The 24345-nt window shown below is 36.9% G+C and overlaps 3 protein-coding genes across 5 annotated transcripts; 2 read left to right on the forward strand and 1 right to left on the reverse strand.

The window, feature by feature from the left end:
* The first annotated feature begins 117 nt into the window (after nt 1–117).
* LOC122284789 (BRAP2 RING ZnF UBP domain-containing protein 2) lies at nt 118–6456 on the forward strand. Of its 2 annotated transcripts, XM_043095317.1 has the most exons (12): nt 121–451; nt 906–1021; nt 1121–1229; nt 1372–1486; nt 2572–2669; nt 3583–3689; nt 3823–4069; nt 4165–4218; nt 4793–4936; nt 5092–5156; nt 5825–5879; nt 6070–6456. In XM_043095317.1, exons 1-12 carry the CDS (start codon nt 203–205, stop codon nt 6223–6225), a joined length of 1515 nt encoding a protein of 504 aa, XP_042951251.1. In that variant the 5' UTR covers nt 121–202; the 3' UTR covers nt 6226–6456. The 2 variants fall into 2 exon arrangements, with proteins under 2 accessions (XP_042951252.1, XP_042951251.1); XM_043095318.1 differs by lacking the exon at nt 5092–5156 and having other exon boundaries at nt 118–451; nt 6070–6202.
* A 916-nt stretch (nt 6457–7372) lies between these two features.
* LOC122284815 (F-box/LRR-repeat protein 14) lies at nt 7373–10373 on the reverse strand. Of its 2 annotated transcripts, XM_043095320.1 has the most exons (3): nt 10225–10373; nt 9959–10065; nt 7373–8966 (listed from the first exon to the last, which is right to left on the reverse strand). In XM_043095320.1, exon 3 carries the CDS (start codon nt 8915–8917, stop codon nt 7514–7516), a length of 1404 nt encoding a protein of 467 aa, XP_042951254.1. In that variant the 5' UTR covers nt 8918–8966; nt 9959–10065; nt 10225–10373; the 3' UTR covers nt 7373–7513. The 2 variants fall into 2 exon arrangements, with proteins under 2 accessions (XP_042951254.1, XP_042951253.1); XM_043095319.1 differs by lacking the exon at nt 9959–10065 and having other exon boundaries at nt 10066–10324.
* Nucleotides 10374–12986: 2613 nt separating this feature from the next.
* Nucleotides 12987–20908, forward strand: LOC122303462 (acetylornithine aminotransferase, mitochondrial). The gene is given in 3 exon segments (XM_043115258.1): nt 12987–13361; nt 18872–19309; nt 20375–20908. Coding segments are annotated over 3 exon segments (1347 nt in total).
* Nucleotides 20909–24345: the final 3437 nt, after the last annotated feature.

Here is a 24345-nt window from a genome sequence, read left to right on the forward strand (position 1 = left end):
TGAGTAATTTTACCAAATATTACTCATCAGTCATTAGTTCAAGTATTTATCTTTTTAAAATAATAAATTTCAATATTGATTAAAGACATCACATCAGTTGCTAAGCATTTTCGTGAGACAGATATACTCGCGAGTTATCATTGCGAAGCCACTAACTGAACTTTCTTTTCCTTCCGTCAGACGTGCACCCAAAAACGTATACATGTCTACGAGTTCCAGCGTGGTGCCAGCCGGACCCTCGAGCGACGACGTCTACCGATCACCACCGGCGATGATCTCAGGCGATTCCACCTCCTCTTCCTCTTCCTTCTCGCTCTCCGCTCTAACTCAGGCCTTTCCTTTCTCCTCCGGAAACCCTAGGATCGAGGAGACTCGAGGCGTCATGCACCTCTATCGCGACGACGCCGTTTCCTCCTCTTCCTCCTCCTCCTCCTCCTCCTCCGATCTCCCTGTAAGCTCATACTTCTACATGAAGTTAGGTTTCAAATTCTCGCCTAGAAAAACAGATTCGCATAGGATTTTAGTATGTAGAAAGGAAAGGCCAAGGAGTCAGTGAATTTTGTTTGCTTGTGTCATAACTAAAGAATTATTGTTCTTTTGTATGTCAGCTGTAACTCACAGTTAAAAAGAAATAGATATTTAAAATATTTCAGGCTAGCATTTTTGGAAATATCGATGGAAAACTTTAGGCCTTTATATCGAAAGCTTCAAATGGAATATATTGGAAACTTCAAATATTAAAATAGAGTTCGTTTCTATGCAACAGTTTCTTGAGAGTCGGAAAAAAACCATGGTAGAAGGTCAACTTGAGTGATTTGCGTTTCGAAGACTGGAGTTTGAATTTTTTGTTAAAACTGAACTGAACTTCCAGATTTTTTGAGGTTGACGTTCATCTTGCCTTTTAGGTTGGAAGGAAGCCTCTTGTTTGCGTGCTCGGAGTTCCAAATTATATGACATATGCAGATTTCTGCCAGTTCTGTGGTTCATTCATTAATCATATCTTAGAGATGAGAATTGTCAGGTTCAAATTCTGAACTGCAAATTATTTTCTTTTGTTGTTTTACTTATTTATGTCATTGGATTTCCTCTTTATTCTCTGTCTATTTTGTTTGAGGTTCAGAAATGATGGAATGGAGGATCGATACAGTATTTTGATTAGGTTTGATAGTCAGGAGTCCACCGATAATTTCTACAGGCATTTCAATGGGAGGCGATTTTCATCCCTAGAGGTTGGTTTGCTTTCAATAAATATCTTTACGTCTAGTGAGTTGGCGAACTATATATAATTGTTCACAAATGATGGGTCAAGGATACCATCTTAATCGTAATAATGATGTTATTATTGTTGTTTTACGTTTAATTCAAATTTAGGCAGAGGTTTGCCGTGTGCTTTTCACAGTGGATGTCCAGTACACAGGCTCTATTGAACATGAGCAGGCAACCCCTGCAAGCTCAATTGATCAGCCTGCTTGTCCAGTTTGTCTTGGTACATAACTCTTTACTTCTGTAATTTTATTCCTTTGTGTGGTGTGTGCATGGAATAATATTCATTCAGCACTTCATGAGCACACAGCTGGTAAAACCTTTTTAGATGAGAGACAAAATGCTTGTAGAAAATCAACGGTTTAAAGTTCCTTATTGTATTTCTACTATCCCTTTTAAGGAATAACGGGAAGAGTTTTTAGTGTGACATATGGTGGCTATTACTTTGTACTGAATCTGAGTGGCTTCATTTAGAAACGTGTTGCACAAGTTGATCATTGCAAGAGCAAAATGAAGAATAGCCATCATCTATCCTATTAATTAATTTTCGTTAATTTTGGGGTGCTTGTTTAAGTATGATATTTATATTCTCATTTATTGTGGGAGGATGCACCAGTACATCTTTAATAGATGCCTAGTTGAAATAGTTTTTTTTTGGCAGATATTCTATTGAACAAGGAAAGTGAAACTTGTTTTGTAGAATGTTCTGGAGACAAGGATATATACTCCACTCTAAGAAAAGATGAGATGTTGTGAACATAAAATTTCTAGTTTTTTACCATGATTTTCAAATTTGGGAAAGTTTAAATGGATTTTTAGTCATGGAGTTCAAAATTGCAAACAGCTGGACTCTTCTTGTCTTTGTTTTTGCCTGAGATTCAAAACATACCTGGTTGTACACTATGACTGAGGCATTGCACTGAATTGCCAGCACAGAAGTCTGGCTGCAGCTATAGCTTTCCTTTTCAATTTTACTTTTAAGTTTTGGAGATGATGTGCCGTATTAACCTTTTTGATGTTTAACCTGGTAGCCTAGTTATTGTTCTTCATCATTGTTTTCATCCTTAAATCTTTTCCTTGTTTCCATTTCTTTTATTTTTTATTTTCAATTTTTAAGTACACTTTTTTTTAAAGTCTTTAAATTTACCTATAAAAAAAAAAAGTACACATTTTTTTACATTTTTACCTTGGCAGTCACCGGAAACATTGTGTTTGTAATAAGTGAAAATTGCTTGCACAGGATTATGGCCTATTTTTTTACATCTGCCTTTGTGATTGTATACTTCTTATCTGTGCCTCATTTTGCAGAGAGATTAGACCAAGACATGAGTGGCATTCTCACGACTATCTGTAATCATTCTTTTCATTGCTCTTGTATCTCAATGTGGACGGATTCTTCTTGTCCGGTAAGTTTTTCTATATTCTCTGTATGGGTGTGTACATTTGTCCTGTATATACTTGTAAAACAAATATATGGGTCTTGCTAAGTTAATCCAGATTAGGGAAGGTTAACTTTTTAATCTATTAGCACGTAATTAGTTGAGTCCAAAAGATGTTTGCACTGCTGCTATAGTTTTTCTGTTGACTGGAGAAGGGAGCAACGCTGCAAGATTTCCATTGGCACAACCATACACAATCATCTCCAAATCAGTTTTCATGTCCACCACAACCTATAAAACGTATGCAAGAACTCACTCCCAATTGCTAACCCCATTCCAAAGCTCCTGATCAACTACTTTTTTCTCATTTATTTGCCCCACCTGATGCATCCATGGGTCAAGAGTCAAGTTGCTGTATTTAATGTGATTTTCATTTTCTACAACTTGAACTTTTCATATGTGGCGCCAACATGTGAAGTCTGATTGAAGCAAGAGCCATAAAATTATAGTTTTAGGTTATTTTTAGTTTGGGTTTGTATTTTACAAATTATTGCTATTTTTTAGTGAGGGGTGGATGTGTAATTTTCTTCAACTCTCATGAATAGAGGGTAGTTTGGTAACTGAATTGAATCTAGAATTTCCTAATAGATCCTAAGTGTCTTGCTTTGTTTAGTCCAAGCTTGTCTTATTTATATCCTAATTAGGTGTTCCTCTTGTATACTTTTTGTGTACTCAAGCTATGCATTTTGAGTTTTTATTAATAAAATCTTCACTTAAAAAAATATTTTTCAGCTTTTATTGCAAATAATATTTTTATGTTTCTATGTCTTTTATTCATCTGGCTACGGTAGTAATGTTATTGATTACATATAAGGACTACTCTATCAAAAATTTGCATTGTTGACTTTTGGGAGTAAACTTGGCTTCCACTTTATTTCAGGTTTGCCGGTATTGTCAGCAGCAGCCTGAAAAATCAATATGTTCTGTTTGTGAAACTTCTGAGAATCTCTGGATTTGTGTTATCTGTGGCTTTGTTGGCTGTGGGAGGTAATTATATTCTTCCCTTCAATGCTTTCCATCCTGAAAAAAAAATAAAATAAAATAAAATTGAACAATGTGATTTCCTTTTATTGTCAGTTTCATGTGTTTTTGCAATTCCTTACCCAAAATTTTAATGTAGGTATAAGGGAGGGCATGCCATAGTACATTGGAAAGAAACACAGCATTGCTATTCTCTTGAAGTGGAAACACAACGAGTGTGGGATTATGTGGGTGACAACTATGTTCACCGACTGATTCAGTCCAAAACTGATGGAAAGTTGGTTGAGTTGAATGCCCACTGCGTCCTTGATAGTGATGCATGTGGAAGTTGTGAATCCACAGATTCTGGACTCAGTGAGGCTCTTTTGAACAGTAAAGTGGAAGCTGTAAAGGAATTCTTTGATATTAAAATGTTCTTTTGTTTTCAGTCCCACTTTGTTTCTTATTATTTGAAATACTCATTATGAAATGTTATGTGCAGATTGTTAATGAATACAACGAATTGCTGGCCACTCAACTTGAGAATCAAAAATTAGTAAGTGCATCCGCTTTACCCTGAAAAGGAAAATGAGTTTTGCTGCTGCACCCAATATTGTATTTTAAAAATCATTCAGTTCTTACTTCAATGGGTTTGACATTCATTTTATCATCTGGCGAATCTCTTCTGATTCTTTGGTTTAGTCCATTATAGGGAATTGGCAGTGTAAACAGTCTTAGGCCTGGTTAGGATAGCAAGATCCTCCTATCTCATCTCAATATCCAAACACCACAAACACAAACACTTTCCAATTTTAAATTTTTAACTTTTCAACTTTTTCATATGGTCATTACAACTTTCCCAAAGTTTCAAAAAAAAAAAATCAATTTTTTCAAATCCTAAAACAAAAATAATATTAAAAAATAATATTCTAACAATATTTTAACTTTATAATAATTTTATTCAACTTTTTTTCTCCCATTTTTCAAAACTCCATAAAATATCTTAATTCAAACCATTTCACTACTTCACAGATCTTCTCATCTCATCTCACCATCCAAACCAAGTTTTAAGCATTTAGGATTTTTTTAGGCTGCTTATTTGAGATCAGTAACTCCTGTTTTCTTCATAGTACTTTGAGTCCCTACTGCAAGATGTCAAAGAAGAAACTGAAAGAGAAATTTCTAAAGCTGTGGACAAGGCTGTCACTCAAAAACTTCAGAAGATGCAGGCTAAGCTGGATAGATGTGTTAAAGAAAAGGAAATTCTTGATGATGTAAGTATTAATCTCCCCAGACTCATTAATCAATTTGTCATTGGATGCAGAAATAATTTATCGTTCGATGATATAACTGCTCTTATGCTTAGTTTTGCCTCCTGGCTGGCAACTTTTTTTTCGGTAATAAGTTAAATATTTGTGTTTGGATGCAGCTTAATGAGAATCTTTTGAAAAATCAGGAGATTTGGAAAGCAAAGATACTTGAAATAGAAGAAAGGTAAATGACATGATAGACTATTTTGCTAAGATCTCATCATCCCAACTATTTAGTGGCTCAAAATGATACTAAGTTGTTCTAGTTTAATATTTTACCCATAAAAAAGGTCATTTTATTCAAATAAATAAACAATTGAGTGGCATGAAGTGATGCTAAGCTAATCTATTGTTAACTATATTTAAGCATGCACGTATAGTTGTATGCTTAGGAGTTCACGTTATGCTTATTGGTTTGATGATGGGTATGGAGATGCTGAATTTACTGTTGTGTTCTTTCTCAGTAAGAATGAGGTCAGAATGCTTGACTAATGCATTTGTATGTGTTTTCTTCATGCATGTATGCTTGGCTGTACCATGTTGTGCGTATTAGTTAATATGGAGATTTTAATTTTATGCGTAATTATATTTTGTCATGACTAGGTAGATTATGAAGACAGTCATTATGGATATCAGTATGGGAGTGCCGTATAAAATGATTTGGAATTAACTTAGTTTCAAGGACCATTGTATTTTGCATCCATGTCCTCTGCCTCGAAACTTTGTTGGAGCTTTACTGCTTCACTTCTTTCTTCCTGTGGAATAGATTGCCTCCAAGTTTAAGATACCTTAGTAAATATGACGACGAAAGATGCTTATTTTTGGCTCTAATACGAGTTTGTTACTTTACAGAGGGAAAAAGGCTTTGAAACTGAAAGATGATAAAATACGAGACTCGGAAGAACAGGTAATATACCATTTCCAAATCTTTTATTTTTTATTTTTTTCATCCCTGGACACAGCGCTTTTTGAAACCTTGACATATTTGTCCTCAAGCTGGTTTCCCAGCACCTAAAACTCGGGCCGAACAAAAGATCTGAAGACAAAAACATACATATAAATTAATGGGAATCGTTTGATTTTCCACATATTTGCAGCTTAGAGATCTGATGGTATTCCTTGAAGCTGGGAAGACGATGGAGGAGTTATCATTGTCGAATGAAATTAAGGATGGCACTGTCTTGCCAATACCAATGGAGGAGACCTCTCCGAGCAGCAGCACTAAGGAGGGAAAAAACAGCCGAAAAAGCTGAGGATCGTTCCTCCTGTTCGGCAACTATACGGGAGAGTAAAGGAAAGATGAACCAGTGGAATCCACTTACGGCCTTTTAATTCCACGACATTATTTTCCTTCTAGAAACAAAAAATTACGAAAATATGAACAATGGCTCACATATGTATCCTTTCTGGATGTGCTTTTATCAAGTTTCCAAACTAGATCTTGTAAATACATTATTTTAATGTGAGCTTTGAGAATGTGTCAATATCCTAATGTGCATTTATGCGGTTTTAGATGTTAAGAGGATATGCAGTAATACATGGTAATTTAATGAGAAATATTTTTTGCAGTCGGGAAATGCAGTCAGCGTGCAGTCGTGGAGAAAAAAGTGAATTAATATAGGACCTACATGAAAAAAAAAATTTATTTTTATAATTTTTTTTTTTATTCATGTAGGTCCCCCTGAATATAAAATAATTTTTTTATAATTTTTTTTATTCATTCCGTACAGCCGACTGCACACCGACTGTATTTCCCGACTGTATCTAGCAAAGCCCGATCAGCCAGCCACGACGAAATGTTATGCATAATAAATTAATAATATAACAGACAAATTCATCAAAGTAAAAACCCTCCACCTTTATCCCTTCGGAGTTCATTCTTCTTTAAGAGTTTTGCTATATATAAGTACAGTTACGTACTAATCTGTATATCAATACTGATTCATTCATATTTAAAATTTAAATTAACATTATTTTTAATAAAATTTATTTTTTGACTAATCACATCATATTAATACACGATTGTGCTTCTAACTATATTTTTCTTTTTCTTAATAAACAGACCTCAACATGAAATAGGTACCCTTTATTTTATTTTATTTAATTGTTGCTCACGTAAAAAGCAATCGGTAAGGAAAGCAAGCACTCAAAAGATTATATGCTGTTTTTCCTACGAAGATGGGCCACGCATCTGATGCAATTAATTATGCACAATTCATTTACAAAGTTAATCCATGCTATCTCAACTCATGTCATTAATTTTACCTTTTAATATATTTTTAATATTATTATTTGTTGCTGAATATGCCCTGAATTTATTAGCAATAGATCCAGGTTAAAAATAAATAAATAAATAAATGCTCCTACAAGCTAGAAAAACAAGTATAATAAGCATCACGATAGTCAGCAAAGGCAAACTCACTGCACAACCAATTTTATACAAATATTGTATTAAATGACTCACTTTTACAGAAACTATATATTTTACATTCACAAACCAAACACACTAGGTTAAATAATGTTCAAGAGCCCAGAACAGGATCAGTACATCCATGAAAGGTCCTGCCTGAAAGATATAGATCTTGCAGCTCCCTGAACCCCTCTTTCAGAAATATGTGGACAATCTTCCACAACCAGCAATTCCAATTTGTATGACCCCACAAGTGGCTTTAAGCCATCATCAGAAATCCCCAAACACTTCTTTAATCGTAGAATGGATAATCGAGGAAACTGACCCACAAGCTGCAGTCCCTCATCACTAATCTCTTGGCATCTTACAAGCTCCAGGATTTCAAGGTACTGGGCTGAGCAAAGAGCCTCCATTCCAACATCATTGAATGAATAAACATGGTCAAGAGCAAGTTCCCGAACAGGGCACATTTGTATCAAAGTAAGCATTCCATTTAATGTAAATGAAGAAAATGAAGGAAACTCTCCATCTGAAAAAGATATCCTCACTGATTCAAGCATCGAACAGCTCTGAGCCACAGCTTTTAAACTCTCATCTGTCAGTCTCAAAGGATTGTTCAACAAAAGAGGCAGTGAGAAATCAGACGGAACTCGCAATGAAATGAATCGAAGATTACTAGATCTTTGGGCTAAGCCAATAATGTCACAGTCCCTTACCCCAACACACATATCCAAGTGAATCTTCTCCAAGTTCTTACACTTCCCCAGCACACAAGCAAGACCTCTCCCTGGGCTGATGATGCAATTCACCATGCTAAGCTCCAGCAGGTTTTCACATGGGTACCCCTGCTTTTGCCATCGAACCACAGCTAAGTTATCAGAAACCTTCATATATCTGTAGTTAGCATCCATCTCAAATTGCAACCTTTTTAGTTTCTGCCAGCCAGGACCTAGCTTAATCAAGTCATCCTCCCCAATTGCTCTGCAGTTCTTAATTGAAAGGTCCTCAAGTCTTTCAAGCTTGCCTAGATACTCAAGCCACTCAACACTGGTAATATTCATGCATCTGACAAGGTGGAGAATGGTTAGATTTCTGCAGCCCACGACAAGAGATAAAATGCCACAACCTGTGATTCTAGGAGTGAAATTCAACTTCAAAGCGGCAAGCTTGGAGCAAGAAGCCAAGTAACGAAGACCCACATCAGTGATAAACGTACAGTAGCTTAAGGTGAGATCAGATAGAGAAGGGCAGCAACTGGAAAGGATGAGAAGCCCTTGGTCATCCAACTGCTTTCCTAGTTTGGACATCCAACCAGAGTAAGTTATCTCCACTATTGCCAAGTTCAGAAACCTATTGCATAGGGAAGTCAAAGCTTCATTTGCAGGGTCTAATCCACAGCCAACCCGAATAGATTGCCTGTGTTCATTATCCAATTCGTTAAGGCGTTTACATGCTAAAGACACAGAGTTTCTGTCATTGGTTTTCTTGATCCTGCTCAAAATATTCCAAACTAACTCATCTGGTAAATCATCCATCACAACTGTACTTTTTCCTTCTGGCTCTACAGGACACAATTACAACCGCCTGGAAATGTGGCGAAGACAATTATGCAAGCTTTTAGTCCAGAATACAGGGAAGAGACCTTACTAAATTGCAATAATAAAGGCCTTAGGAGATGGTTGCAGACATTTTTGCTCCTATTTTTTAATAAACATCAGATTTGACTGTTGGAACTTATTTAAATTTTAATGGAACAACGGCATTTGAGGATTTCAGCCACTATTTTTCCACCCTTTTGATGTTACTCGAAAACAGATTGCACATTGTTCTGAGGAGCATCAATTAAGAGATTATAAATATATCAAATGGCCACGATAACAATAGGAGTATCCAAATGCCATAAGAAAGAATTGTTCTTATTTTCACGTGGAACACTTAAATAATTTCAATTGACACTCTCCAGATATTTTTTGGATAGGTAAAAGTTACATATCAACCTAAACTCTCCAGATATCATTAGGCAGAAATAAAATTGAAATTATGTCCCTAAACTCCAATCAATAAAATTGTGTAATATGATTGGAGTTAGGGACATATTTTCTTGGGATGAATTCATGAGAATATAAATTAAAAATTTTACCCTTTTTTTAAATGCCTTCGTCCCCAAAAGTTCAGACAAATTCACTCATAATTTTCACATAGCACATTTGAAGCAGCTAATTTACGCTTCAGAAGTCAGTGAAGCGTAAACGTTAAAGGCAATAAGCAATAAATAGGCAAAGAAACAATAGGACCAATCACCATACAAAAAATTAGAGTTCAGATGAGAACACAACTTCCTAAGAATATATGATATCAAACAGATAAAAATAACCCAACAAAAAAGTGAACAAAAATCCTATTTCACGTAATAACTCAAATATTATCCCACAAGCAACAACAACAACAACTACCACTACTGCCAGATCAAAACGCAATAAAGATGCAATTCGACGGGCGCATAATCACAGGATCAGAAAGATATAAAATTTGAACCGGTTTAACGGGGTCAGAACAGATTGATTCAGATTTCTCACCGGAGAACTCCAAAGATGATAGTAACAGAAGGTCTAGATCTGAAACTAGGTAGCCTCGTGACATTAGAGAATAACAGAAACCGAAACCCGAGATATGAAATTGTTACCTGAAACAGACAGGACCAGAAAAAGGGCAAACGAAACCTTATTCAGACATTGACGATCCCAGGAGAAAAAAGAAAAGAAGAAGAAGAAGGTGTTGAAGGAAGATATTTTGCCCAAATTAGAACATATTTCCATTCCCAAGTTGTAAAACTCGCCGATACCTTGTCGCTATAGGAACTCTGGAATACTAGAAGATTGAAGAAATGCAAACTGCATCTCGAATTCTGAGTGGGAAGGGCCCATATATTTCAATATGCATAATCTAATGATATAAAATGCCAAAAAATAAAATATAATATCCAACAAAGAGATTACGTAAACTTATACGTGAACATATAATATATTTTTAGAAAGATTCTATTCTTCATTCTCGCGATCACGGATTCACACGTCACGTATAAGTTTTAAATTTTTTATTTTAGTGCATGAATAATGAGTAAAAAAATTTAATCAATTTATAAAAAATAAAAATAAGTGTGATATATAAGAATATGAGTAACAAAATTCTATATTTTAAAATTATTTTTTGCCATAAAGTAGGGTTGTACAGAAACCGACGCCACCAGCCGCCTCCAACGCGAACTGACAGGCTGCGTTAGGAACCGGCCGAAACCGCCTGTGAACTGGTTGACGTACGGTAGATATTCTTCAAAACCGATCAACGTCAATTCGGCATCAGTTTGACCCTAGTTTAAACCGCTGAACCGGTCGACTTAATAAGGTATATAATTTTTAATTTATACCTTACTTAAACGAAGTCGTTTCACTTAAATAAGTGAAACGGCGTTTAAGTGAAACGACGTCGTTTAATATCTGAAGTTTTTTTTTTTAAAAAAAAAAAAAAAACTTAATGAAACGATACCGTTTGGCTTAAGCCAAACGGTGCCGTTTCATTCTAGGGTATCCTTCTTCTTCCTCGATTTTCTTCTCTCTTCATCAGACGCCGCCGCCTCTCTCTCTCTCTCTCTCTCTCTCTCTCTCTCTCTCTCTCTCTCTCTCTCTCTCTCTCTCTCTCTCTCTCTCTCTCTCTCTCTCTCTCATGGCACATGCAGCCATGGCAATTGGTAGGGCGGAGGGCCTCTCTCTCTCACTCTCAAATCGCAGTGTCGCACCTCTCATCTCTCGGCGTCGTCTCTCACGGTCTCAACCAGTTGGCAGTTACTGCGGCGTCATCGCCTAAAAATAGGCTCTATCGCCATCGAAGACGCCGACGAACTGACCGGAATGACGCCAAGACCGATGTAGACGGTTTTCACCCCTTTAAACGGTCGGTTTCGGTCGAGATTTATTATCTTTCAATGATATCGGTTCAGTTTCGGTTTTGGTCCAAAACCGAAACCGATTGATTGGTTTTCACCCCTACCATAAAGCATAATAAATTATTTGTATTATTTATGCTAGTTATTATTCTCACATCATAAATCAACATATGATTTGTTATTTTTATCATTTTATTTAAACGTATTTTTTTACACATTAATATGTGTGTTTAAATAAAAAAGTAAAAATGAGAAATCACGTAATGTGAGGTGTAAGAGATGATAAGTATAATTTTTTTATTTTTTTTATTATAAACTACAAAAAATTATGTGTCAATTTGAGTTCATTTTAAAACTCACTTGGTTACATATATGAGATGAAATGAGATCAGATGAAATGAAAATTAAAAATTAATAAGATATTGTTAAAATATTATTTTTTTTAGATTTAAAAATTTTATTTTATTTTTTGAATTTTGTTACATACAGTTAGTTTTGGTTATTTTTTGCACTCTTATTTATGTGATTGGTCAAAGTAATTATTTTATATTTAAAAAAATAACCCAACCAATTTATTAATAAAGTGCATAAAAAATATGTAAAGATAATTATATATAGAATTTTTATTATTTTTTATATTTTATTTAAAAAATTTTAAAGAATTATAATAATCGAATGAAATGAGATGAAATTTTAAATTTGAGATTTAAATATAAAAAAAAAGAAGATTTTTTAAAGAATTATAATAATCAAATGAAATGAGATGAAATTTTAAATTTGAGATTTAAAAAAAAAAAAAAAAAAGGAACCAGGCCTAAATCTCTTTACGACGGGTCCAGAGCTTGAAACAAAAGCAATCACTTCTGGGCCAAACGCCCAGTAGCCCAAAATCAGTCGATGCAAAGGCCCAAAATCACTCGATGCAAAGGCTAGCATTTTTCTTGAAAGAAAATGAGAGAATCAAGAGATAAAAGTAAAAAATATTAAAATCCTTCTCTTTGTCTTATTATTCCTTTTTTTTTTTAAGAGAAGTCATATTAATTCTAGAAAAATATTAAATGTATCTAAAATTTTTAATAAAATCCTTTCCAATTATTATATACTAAAAATTATGAAATTAAAAACTAATAAAATAATTATTATAAATATATATAATGCTATTTAAATATAAAATAATATATGAAAATTCTATACATCATACTATTATCTTACTTATATTTTATTAAATAAAATATAACATATTTATTAATATTAATTAATAATTTATTGCATGCAAGACCCTACGTTATTACGTGGAATTACGTGTGAATAATAGTTATAAGTGAAAACAAAACAAGGGGTACCCCTTATGAAGCGTAAACGCTGCGAGCAAAAAGGTCAACCAAAAAATGAAAAAAAATAAAAGGCTTACGAATTTGAATAAAATCCATTCAATTATTTCAAGTTTCAATCCTGATTCGAATAATCTTATTTTCTCAATTATGGTACACTTTATTATATTTATTTTTTCGCTACAAAACTTGAATTAATTCATCGATCCCATTCTCTTAAATCAGATCGTATTCATATCTGTATTCATATTCATATTCGTCATTGAGAATTTCGTCTATTTTGGTCCCCCATGTTCACGTACTTTCTTTTTATGACACCAACCGTGAAATACAATGAGTTTTCTCCAGTTTTCCATCAGCCGTCTGATTTCTCCGACAGTGTACCCACACCGTCACCGTCGGGTGAAGGCGTGCGCAAACGTGGAGGTTCACACACCAAATTCTGTGAAGAAGGCTGTGGGGGTGAGCAAAGAGCTGATGGAGGCCGAGGGTAGGGTACTAGTTGGGACGTATGCCAGAGCGCCAGCGGTGTTCTCCAGCAGCAAAGGTTGTAAATTGTACAACCCCGAGGGGCGGGAGTATCTGGACTTGTCTTCTGGGATAGGCGTCAACGCGTTCGGACACGGCAACCCAGACTGGGTACGGGTGGTCATGGAGCAGGCCGGTATGCTTACCCATGTCAGTAATGCCTATTATGCGATCCCACAGGTCAGAACAATGAAGCAAGTGTTGAAAAACCCACCTGCAGTGTGCACCATTTCTTTCTTTGACATATTAGGCCTCACTCACAGACACGCACAATGTCTGCAGCAAGTGACACTTCAGTTTCTTCCATAAATTATTGCACCAAAATAAATTGTCGGCTGTTCTCTCCTAGAAATTGGAGAGAGCTCAGTTGCAAAACGTAGTGGGAGAATAAACAAGAGAGAAAGAGGGTACGTGAGAGAGAGATAGAGATTTGTAGAGTTTTTGTAAATCTCGTACAAATTTTATAAAAGAGGCTCCAGTGGACGTAGGCAATTTGCTGAACCACTTAAATATCTTTTTGTGTGATTTTCGGACGGATAAAGTGCGCAACAATTGGTATCAGAGATCTGGTTCGAGCTGTCTGAAAATTCAAGTTGATCAAAATCAAATTTTGACAACTCCAGGGTGTTCCTCGCATTGGGACAAATCTGTTGCCGCAAACGGAATCGAAAATAGAGGTCAGATGAAGCCGCATGTGCCGGTAGAAGATAGGAGCGTGAACCCATGAGCTCCACGCGCATCTGGAGGTTGAAGACGAGTGCCACTCACGCTCCACGCGCCCCACTCACTGACACGCGCCGCCACGAGCCCGGAGGTTGAAGAAGTGTGCCTCTCACGTACCTCACGTGCCCTAGAGGTACTCTACACGTGTCTCTCACGCGCTAGATGCGCACCCACGCACCCAACAGCAACAGCGCGTGTATCACACACGCCACAGACGCGTCTGCCGCGCGTGCATCTCTCGTGCCAGACGATCAAGACTGCCTGTTTCTTAGATTCTTGTCAGGCTTGATCTAATCCATTTGGAATCCGATTTCAACGATCAAATAATACTTTCCAACTATTTGGATCATTCCAGACTCATCTGTATGGTTAGAATTTTGAAATTTTATTGTCTAAATTTTTTAAATTCAAATGGAAGGATCTGGAAGAGATAAGAGCTCTGAAAATGCCAGTAGCTCTGGGCATCGGTCCACAGTGTCAAATGTCAAGTTTTAAGTTGAGAAATTCGATGGAACAAGCAACTTCGGCATGTGGCAGTGTGAAGTCATGGATGTTTTGATCCAACAAGAGTTGGATATTGCATTGGACGGAAAGTCAGATGATATGATTGATCAGGACTGGAAGAAGCTTAATACCCAATCTTATAGTACAATCCAGTTATGCCTTACCAAAGAACAGAAATATTTTGTCATGAGAGAGACAAATGCTAAGAAACTTTGGCAGAAATTGGAGGATAAGTTCATGAATAAGAGCATTGAGAGCCGTTTGTACTTGAAGAAAAAGCTCTTCAGATTCTAATTTCGTGAAGATATTTCTATGTCTAAACATCTGAATAGTTACAACCAAATTCTTCCTGATTTGTTAAACTTGGATGCTGAAATCGAAGATAAAGATAAAGCTTTACTTTTGTTAAATTCCTTGCCTGATACATATGAGTATTTAATTACTACTTTACTGTATTAGAAGGAAAATATTAGTTTTAAAGATGTATCTAGCTCTTTAATTAGTAATGAGTACCCCAGAAAAGATAAGCAGGTACAACTAAATACATCAAGTGAAGATCTAACAGCAAGAGGGAGACCACAGTCAAGGTATCTTAGAAAGAAGAACTGTTTTCAATCGAAAATTCGGGCCATATCACGTGGTTCATCAGTCGACAGAAAGCTCGCCAGAGACGAGTGTTCTTTTTGTCACAACAAAGGACACTGGAAGAAGGATTGTCCCAAGCTGAAGGGACAACAGCAGAATCAACCCACCATAGCCAATGTCGTGGACATAGATGATGATTCAGATTTTACCTTGACAAGTTCATCATCCATTTGTCATTCCGATGAATGGATTATGGATTTCAGATGTACCTATCACATGTGTCTCAATCGGGACTGGTTTACTGACTTCACAAAAATTAAAAGTGGAGCAATACTTATGGGCAATGACAGTGCCTGTAAGACTCAGGGAATAGGTAGCATTCGGTTAAAGCTATATGATGGCAGCGTCAAAGACTCTGATAGAAGTTCGGTACGTTCCGGACTTGCAGAAGAATCTCATTTCATTGGGATCTCTGGATTCAAAGGGATTCAGAATCACCATTGAAGACGGAACTCTCAAAGTACTAATGGGAATTCAGGTGGCAATAAAGAGCTTGAGGTGAGAAAACTTGTACTTCTTGCAAGGAAGTACTGTTGATGGAAGAGTTTCCACATGATATGAGAAGCTAGATGAGACTGATGCTGACACCACCAGTCTTTGGCATATGCGTATGGGACACGCAGGAGAAAAAGTTTTGCAAACACTGGTGAAGTAAGGCTTACTCAAAAGTGACAAGACTGGTAAAATGTCTTTCTATGAGCACTGTGTATTGGGGAAGCAGAGGCGGATCAAGTTTGGAACCGCTGTACACAATACACAGGGAATACTTGACTATGTGCACTCTGATGTTTGGGGACCTACCCAAAATGCATCTTTGGGAGGTAAGCATTGGTTTGTAACTTTTGTTGATGATTATTCTCATCGTGTGTGGGTGTATATGATGAAGAATAAAGATGAAGTGTTGAAAATCTTCCTTGTTTGGAAGAAAATGGTTGAAACTCAGATCGGCAGGAAGATCAAGCAGCTCAGATCTAATAATAGAGTTGAGTACACTTCAGACCTCTTCACGGAAGTATGCTGGAGAAAGGGAATTGTCATATACTTCATGGTACGAGGTACACCGCAGCAGAACGGTATGACCGAACGGATGAATCGTACTTTACTAGAGAAAGTGTGATATATGTTGCTGAATGCTTAATTCAGTAAACAATTCTGAGCTGAAACTGTGACATATGTCTGCCACCTCATCAACCGACTACCCGCAATTGCTAATGACGGGAAGACACCCACTAAAATGTGGAGAGGTACACATGCTACTAATTATAACTCTTTACACATTTTCGGATGTCCTGCTTATTATCATGCTAAAAAAAGTAAGTTTGATTCTAGAGCCAAGAAAGTAAAATTCTTGAGCTTTAGTACTGGTGTAAAAGGCTATAGACTCTGGTGTATAGAGTCTAAAAAGGTGATCATCAGTAGAGATGTAACATTCAACGAATCTGAAATGCTTAAGTCACATAAATATAAAGATTCCAGTGAAGGCAGCAGTGATGGCAAAATATCAGATGATTCGCAGAGTGTGAAGTTTATTACTTCAAAGAAGTTGGGAAAGCATGGACAAGATGAGGTTGATAATCCAGTCACAGTACCTCCATGTCAACCCGAATCAATAGCAACCAACAGACCGAGATGAGAGAAATGTGTACCGATACGTTTTGCAGACTATGTGACATATGCATTACCAACTGAAAGGGGTGAGATCCCAATCACTTACAGAGAAGCCATTCAGTCCAGTGAACAAATTGAATCGACAAAGGTGATGAATGAAGAGATGCAGTCTATTCACCAGAACCAGACTTGGGAACTCGTGCTCCCAAGAGGAAAGAAGACAATTGGTTGTAAGTGGATCTTCAATCAGAAAGATGATCAAGCTGCTAAAAATAGAGTACGATACAAAACTAGGTTGGTAGCCAAGGGCTACGCTCAGACAGAAGGAATTGACTACAGTGAAGTATTTTCTCCTGTTGTGAAGCATTCATCCATTCAGATATTGCTAGTTTTGGTTGCACAATTTGATCTTGAGTTAGCACAGTTTGATGTAAAGACAGCTTTCTTACATGGTGATCTGGAAGAGGAGATTAATCAGTCTCAACCAAAAGGTTTTAAAGAAGCTGGAAAAGAAAATTGGGTATGCAGTCTGAAGAAGTCTCTCTATGGCTTGAAGCAGTCACCTCGGCAATGGTACAAGCATTTCGACCGCTTTATGATGGATCTGAAATACACTCGTTGCCAATACGATCATTGTGTATATTTCAGAAAACTTACAAGTAGATCTTTCATTTATTTGCTTTTATATGTAGATGATATATTACTTGCATGTAAAAGCAAGGGAGAGATAAATTGCTTAAAAAATCAGTTAAGTCATGAGTTTGAAATGAAAGATCTGGGAGAAGCACGAAGAATACTGGGGATGGAGATCAGCAGAGATAGGGTGAAAGGTACAGTTCACCTTACTCAGAAGCAGTATCTGAAGAGAATACTGCAACGCTTCAACATCGACTCAAAGACGAAGCCGGTGAGTACTCCTATGGCCCCATATTTCAAACTTAGTGCATTGCAGTCTCCTAAAACCAATGAAGAACAGGACTACATGAGGAATGTCCCATATGCAAGTGTTTTTGAAAGCTTAATGTATGCCATGGAGTGTACACGACCTGATATCTCCCAGACCGTTAGCTTAGTTAGTCGCTATATGCATAATCCTGGAAATGTTTATTGGCATGCGGTTAAGTGGATTCTATGGTATATTTCAGGGACCATAGATGTTGGTTTGAAGTTCGAGAAGAGTGAAGATAGTATAGTAACTGGATATGTTGACTCAGACTATGCAGGTGATCTTGACAAACGCCGATCAACAACTGGATATGTGTTCATCATGGCTGGAGGACCAGTTAGTTGGCGATCAACTTTACAATCGACAATTGCACTATTATCAACTGAGGTTGAATACATGGCTATAACAGAAGCCGTGAAAGAAGCTATTTGGTTACAGAGATTGGTAACAGATTTGGGCTTTGAGTAGCAAAATGTTACCGTTTACTGTGACAGTTAGAGTGCAATTCATTTGGCCAAGAATTAAGTATATCACTCTCGAACAAAATACATATATGTCCGATTTTACTTTGTGCGTGAAATATTAGAAGAAGAGGACATCAAACTTCAGAAAATTGGCACTGAAGATAATCCAGCAGATATGTTGACAAAAGTCGTCACAGGGATCAAGTTCCAACACTGTTTGGACTTGATCAGTATTGTATACTACTGTTGAGCACCTTCGGGCGCATTGGAGCGTATTCGATAGCAGAAGTCTTTCATATGAAAGAAAGAAGTGTATTCATTTGAAGAATGATTCAGTTTGCAAGCAGTCTGGTATGACACACTTGGGTGGAGGGGGTGATTGTTGAAAAACCCACTTGCAGTGTGCACCGTTTCTTTCCTTGGCGTATTAGGCGCCACTCACAGACATGTACAGTGTCTGCAGCAAGTGACGCCTCAGTTTCTTCCATAAATCACTGCACTAAAATAAATTGTAGGCTGCTCTCTCCTATAAATAGGAGAGAGCTCAGTTGCAAAACGTAGTAGGAAAAGAAACAAGAGAGAGAGGGTACGTGAGAGAGAGATAGAAATTTGTAAAGTTTTTGTAAATTTCGTACAAATTTTATAAAAGAGGTTTCAGTAGACGTAAACAATTTATTAAACCACTTAAATATCTTCTTGTGTGATTTTTGGATAGCCGGAGTGAGCAACAGCAAGAAATGTTTGGTTTTTCTTTCCAGGAATTAGCTAACTTTAAATACAAAATGCCACCGTTTCTTAAGGTGGAGCTCACGAAACGCATTGTGGATTGTACGACGTTTGCTGATCGTGTATTTTTCTGCAACACTGGAACCGAAGCCAACGAAGCTGCTATTAAATTCGCGAGAAGGTTTCAAAGATTTACGCACCCAGAAGCGGAACAGCCCCAGATAGAGTTCATTTCCTTCAGGAACAGCTTCCATGGGAGAACAGTGGGATCCCTTGCATTGACAAGCAAAGGGCATTACCGATCACCCTTTGAACCCCTCATGCCAGGAGTTACTTTCCTGGAGTATGGGAATATAGAAGCTGCAACACAACTGATTCAACGTAGAAAAATCGCTGCTGTGTTTTTGGAGCCCATCCAGGGCGAGGGCGGCATATAGAGTGCTCGAAGGGAATTTTTATATTCCTTGCGGAGAGCTTGTGATGATTCTGGCTCACTTCTTGTCTTTGACGAGGTAGGTGGGTAGGCCAGCTGTTCATTTTGGTAGCATATTCTATTCTATACAAAGGTAGTACTGGTTTTTATGCGATCCATTATATATCTTTTAATCAGAATATCTAAATACTTGGCATATATATATAGACACTAGTTTAATTATGCTTCACTTTAATTAGCCAAGTTTCTTGTCGATTTGGAGCTAGGTTGGTTTGGTGAATCCAACACCTAAACCCACAACTGCACGCAAGCCTAGCTAGCTCATGGAAATGGCCATGTCCATGTAATTTTGATGGAAAATGTTGGATACGGGCTTTTGAACTCATTGATTTTATATATGTTCATTAATTAATTCGTTGTGCCAATTCAGCACTTAGTTGATAATTTTTGCATTAAATTTTGAAGTATCAAGTACCAATCCTTGCAAGACAATAAAATAGCCTTCAAGTAGTTGCATTTCTTTGCGAGTCTCTCTTTATTCGAATTGTACGTTTTCTTGCTTGTATAATGGGTGGGCATATCTAGGTACGTACAATGGGTGTTTCGATTTGGTGACTCTATTATTCCTACATAGCCAGGAAAAGAAACAGACCAAAAAGAAAAAATTCCAAGTATATTTCTTACATTTTTCTTTCTATCCATAGGTCGGCCATCACATTCTTGCATTAATTAACTGCTCACGGTCTTCATCTCATTTGTCATTTGAGGTGGAGTTACAGGAACCTAGAGATGGTACGTACATAAAACCTGGTTATAATGATCATTTAGGTGAAGGTTTTGGTCCCATGCAATATCCCTTTTTATCTTAGATCCAAAGTTTGATACGAATACATATATTATAGCTTGTGTCTTTGGAGATATCTTATACACCCATGAGTCATGTACAACTGCTTTTAATTTGCCTTCAATTACATGACAATGGGGCACTAATTTCTAAGTGGAATTCGAACTTCTTTAACATTCCTTTGAAAGCAAATTAAGAACATTAATGCTGATGAAACTAGCAGAAGATGAAACATTTTCTATGAAAAAACTTTTGGCTGGCCCACATTTCGACCGATTGTTATAGATTTTGTTATGGTAGGTGCAATGTGGACTGGGTTGTACTGGTTATCTATGGGCGCATGAAGCGTATGGTATAGTCCCAGATATTATGATACGTGCAAAGCCTCTTGCCGGAGGCCTTCCCATAGGAGCTATGCTGGTGACTGAGAAAGTTGCCGCCGCCATTCGTTACCGAGATCACGGCAGCACGTTTGCAGGTGGCCCACTTGTTTGTACTGCTGCTCTAGCCGTTTTGGAGAAAGTCTCAAGCCTTGGTTTTTTGGCCAGTGTCTCAAACAAAGGTCAGTACTTCAAAGAACTGCTGATTAAAAAGCTAGGAGGCAACTCTCATGTGCGAGAAGTACGAGGCCTAGGGCTTATCATTGGGATAGAACTGGATGTATCCGCTTCACCGCTAGTAGATGCCTGTCAAAACTCTGGCCTTCTAGTGTTAACTGCGGGAAAAGGAAACGTTATTAGACTTCTTCCGCCATTGATCATCACAGAGCAGGAATTGGAGCATGCAGCTGGGATTCTGCTTGGAGGTATACCGGCACTGGACAAGGGTAACTGAAACTATGAAAATGTTGATTTGATGTCGAGTTGCACGTGAGATTTGTAATGTGAACATGATATATAGATAATATCATCTGTTAGATCTAGTTTGATCACATTTTGCCATATATTTCATCAATATTCTCAGTAGTCTGTTATCCGGCCTTGCTCTACATTGCAAGCATGCATAGAATGATCTATTGCTTAACCATAACCTTCTTTTGGCTGTCCCCAAGATTTTATATAGGAGGTGCTAAAATAACCAGCTAAAATACGTATAAGATCTCTCTGCCAATTGGTATAATGGTAATTGCGTTAAACGTGAGATGATCATATTTGCTAAGCATTTTTACTTTCCGCTATGGGTTATTGCAGTTTTTAAGAACGATTTTTTCTGGACTTTGGTCCATGTTTCGAACCCAAATATAGCCAGGTGACTCTGCCCAGCCCAATGCCTTTTCCAGACTCCCTAGCTGTGATGATAAAACATACTCCATGTTTTGCTGCTGTTTACTCTGCCTGCACAGTACCATTCTCACGAAAGATATAGAAAGAGATGGAAGGATATTTAAAAGTGGCAAAAACAATGTGACCTAAAAGGGGACGCGCAAAACGTTAGTTGTGTTGGGGCAATTTTTACATTTCCCACAAAGCCATAATAAAGAACTTGCAACAAGAAATTGAAACTTGCACAAATGTGTACACGACCGAGATTCAAGAATCATAAAGCTATCATAATAACATACTTCCTTTGTCATCTATCTTCTTGGGATTTTCCCACCAATTTTCTCCCTCTCTCTTTCTCGAAGCTCCATGTGAAATTTTAATCCATTTCTCTCCTAGCAAGAGAGAGTCTCTCGGTCCAAAGTGTGTGTGTAAAACAACACTAAAAACTTCGCGTGCTTCAGTCCTCTCTCTCTCTCTCTGGGGAACACCATCTTTTTCTCTCTTTTTTGGCAACTCGTCTCTGTCTTCCTCTATCTTAGAAGGTGTATAGGGTGTTATAGACCGACATTCTTTTTTGTTTCTATCGAATGATTCTTTCTAGTATCAAAACGAGAGTAGGCCACTTCCGGCACCACCTTGAAATATGCCCAAAACAAGCCAACACCACGGTTTCCTCTCGTGGGTATCTCTGTGTGTGAGAGAGAGAGAGAGAGAGAATAATTGTACGTTTGAGGTTGGTGCATGGACCACCATTTCGAAGATTGACTTCCGAGTACTAAAAGATGGTCATCGATCGCCCCAACAGTTTCTTGGGCGATTCTAGCTCTAAACTTTGTCTTGAATGGGATTACCTTGTCAAGTGATTTTTAACGCTTGAATGTTCTCACCAATCTCTCTCCAATCGTAAAAAGGACGTATTATAAGTAAGAAGAGATCAGGAACCCTTCTGTACATAAAGACCACACGATGATGACATATATCATGCAGACTTGCAAACCAGAATTGGTCCTAATTTGCTCGTATGCAGTATAGGGTTTTGGACCCTTCTGAGTCATCAACTTGAAATTCGACAAGAAAGAGTTGCGTTCGAGGTTGCAAATTCATGCACGGTTGTACGTATCCATTTGTCGTTATAATAAACTACTTTCTTTAAAATGCTAAGAACATTAATATTAGAATTATTTATCTTTATCTTCGTCTTTAAAATTAACTAATATGTCCTTACAATTATCCACATTGAGTTATATATCTTTAAAATTATGCATAACTATAAATAATTATTATTCATATTTAAAGATTTACTTTTCATTCTTTAAATAATATTTTTAAGATTCTTTCTCTCTCTATCCGAACGGCTCTTTTCCTTCCTTGTGCTCCCGTTGCTCTATCTCTCTACTTTTTCGTTGATCTATTGAATATATAACGGAAATTTCCCATCATCCATTTGCTAGTCCTGGATTTCATTTCCATGGGTTTTCATTTTTGGTTAATCTTTTCATTTTGGGGACATGAACGTACTGTGGTGGGGTTGAACTACGACTTCATACTACTGAATTTGATGAAGCACTCTTCGCATCTCATATACAACGCCTTGGTCTATTGAATTTATTGAACCATCCAGATTAATAGAAAAATAAAATAAAATAATTAATATTTTTATTATTATTTGATTAAAATATTCATAATTTAATGTGTGAGTTTTTTTTATATACAAAATTAATTTTTAAAAGATATAATTTTACATATGAAGATATATAAACTATTGTCAATTTATAAGAAAATTAGAAATGCCTTACTGAAGAACTGACTGGTCACTAGAAACATTCGCCGACCGACCCATATCTTGAATAAGGATGTGATTGATTATTGAATCAAATTCAACTAATTTAAAATTAATTATTGATAGAATTTATTACCTTTTAAATTTTTTATAATAAAGTTAAACTTATCTTGATTTAAAAAAATTAAATTCACCTATTTATAAAATATTATTATTTATAATTCAATTCAACTCATTTTAACTTAGTCACAGTTTTTATGGAATCCAGATATTCCGTACGTTCATCGATGATTTCAACTTAAGTAGTATTGAGTGATGCAGTTATTTGACAAGAACAGTTCACCAACATATTAATGTGACCACAACAATTTAGCATATTGCTATATATATTTGAATGTTGAATTAAGACTTCGTATAATAGAAGATAGATGATTATTGATTAGAACAGATGGGATACTCGTGATTTGCCAAACCTAGAAAACACCACAAGATCTTATAAGGAGACCTTTGCCTTTTTATCTGCGTATTCAAGACAAGTAGACAAAACAGACAACTATCCCTTCCCCTCTGTATCTCCCAAAAGATTACAAGGTCATGATCATCCATTTTCCAAAGATTTTTTTGCCCCCCAAAGCCAACACTCTCCGTGGAGTGTGGACCCAAAATCTCCGTGATTGATAAGATCCTGACCTTTCGTGTGGCAATTCTCCAGATCAAAGGCTGACATTCCCTCCTATCTTCACCATTTCGATCACACCATCTTCTTAGTTAACGGTCTCTCACTTGACTCCGCACGGTTATTCCCGCGTATCTCCGTTTCACCCGATCATCCCTCTGGCTAAAGGCCCAAAGCAACGCAATCGAAACGTATTTAATAGCTATCACCAAAGGCAAAAAGCTAAGCAGTCAAACAGTCTTTTCCCTTGACGGAACTGTGACGCCCTCTCATCATCTTCACGTTATGTAATCCAACGGCTATGAATCCACCCGACCCATCAAATCCTCGAGATGGTGCACTCCCTTAATTGCCCATCAAATCGTCTTGTTCCCGATTAGCCTTCATTTATTCCTTAATGCCATTTTTGGCCCCATCTAAAATCAAATGCCCATGATCGGGGGTATGTTAGACATTTTGTATATACATCAATCTATGATGCTAGAAGGATCTGATCTGTACTTTTGGCCAGAAACGTTCGCAATTGCTCATGCATGAAAGCTAACGATAAAAC

The sequence above is a fragment of the Carya illinoinensis genome, chromosome 1 (genome assembly GCF_018687715.1).
Source record: "Carya illinoinensis cultivar Pawnee chromosome 1, C.illinoinensisPawnee_v1, whole genome shotgun sequence".
In the NCBI taxonomy this organism is placed as follows: domain Eukaryota; kingdom Viridiplantae; phylum Streptophyta; class Magnoliopsida; order Fagales; family Juglandaceae; genus Carya; species Carya illinoinensis.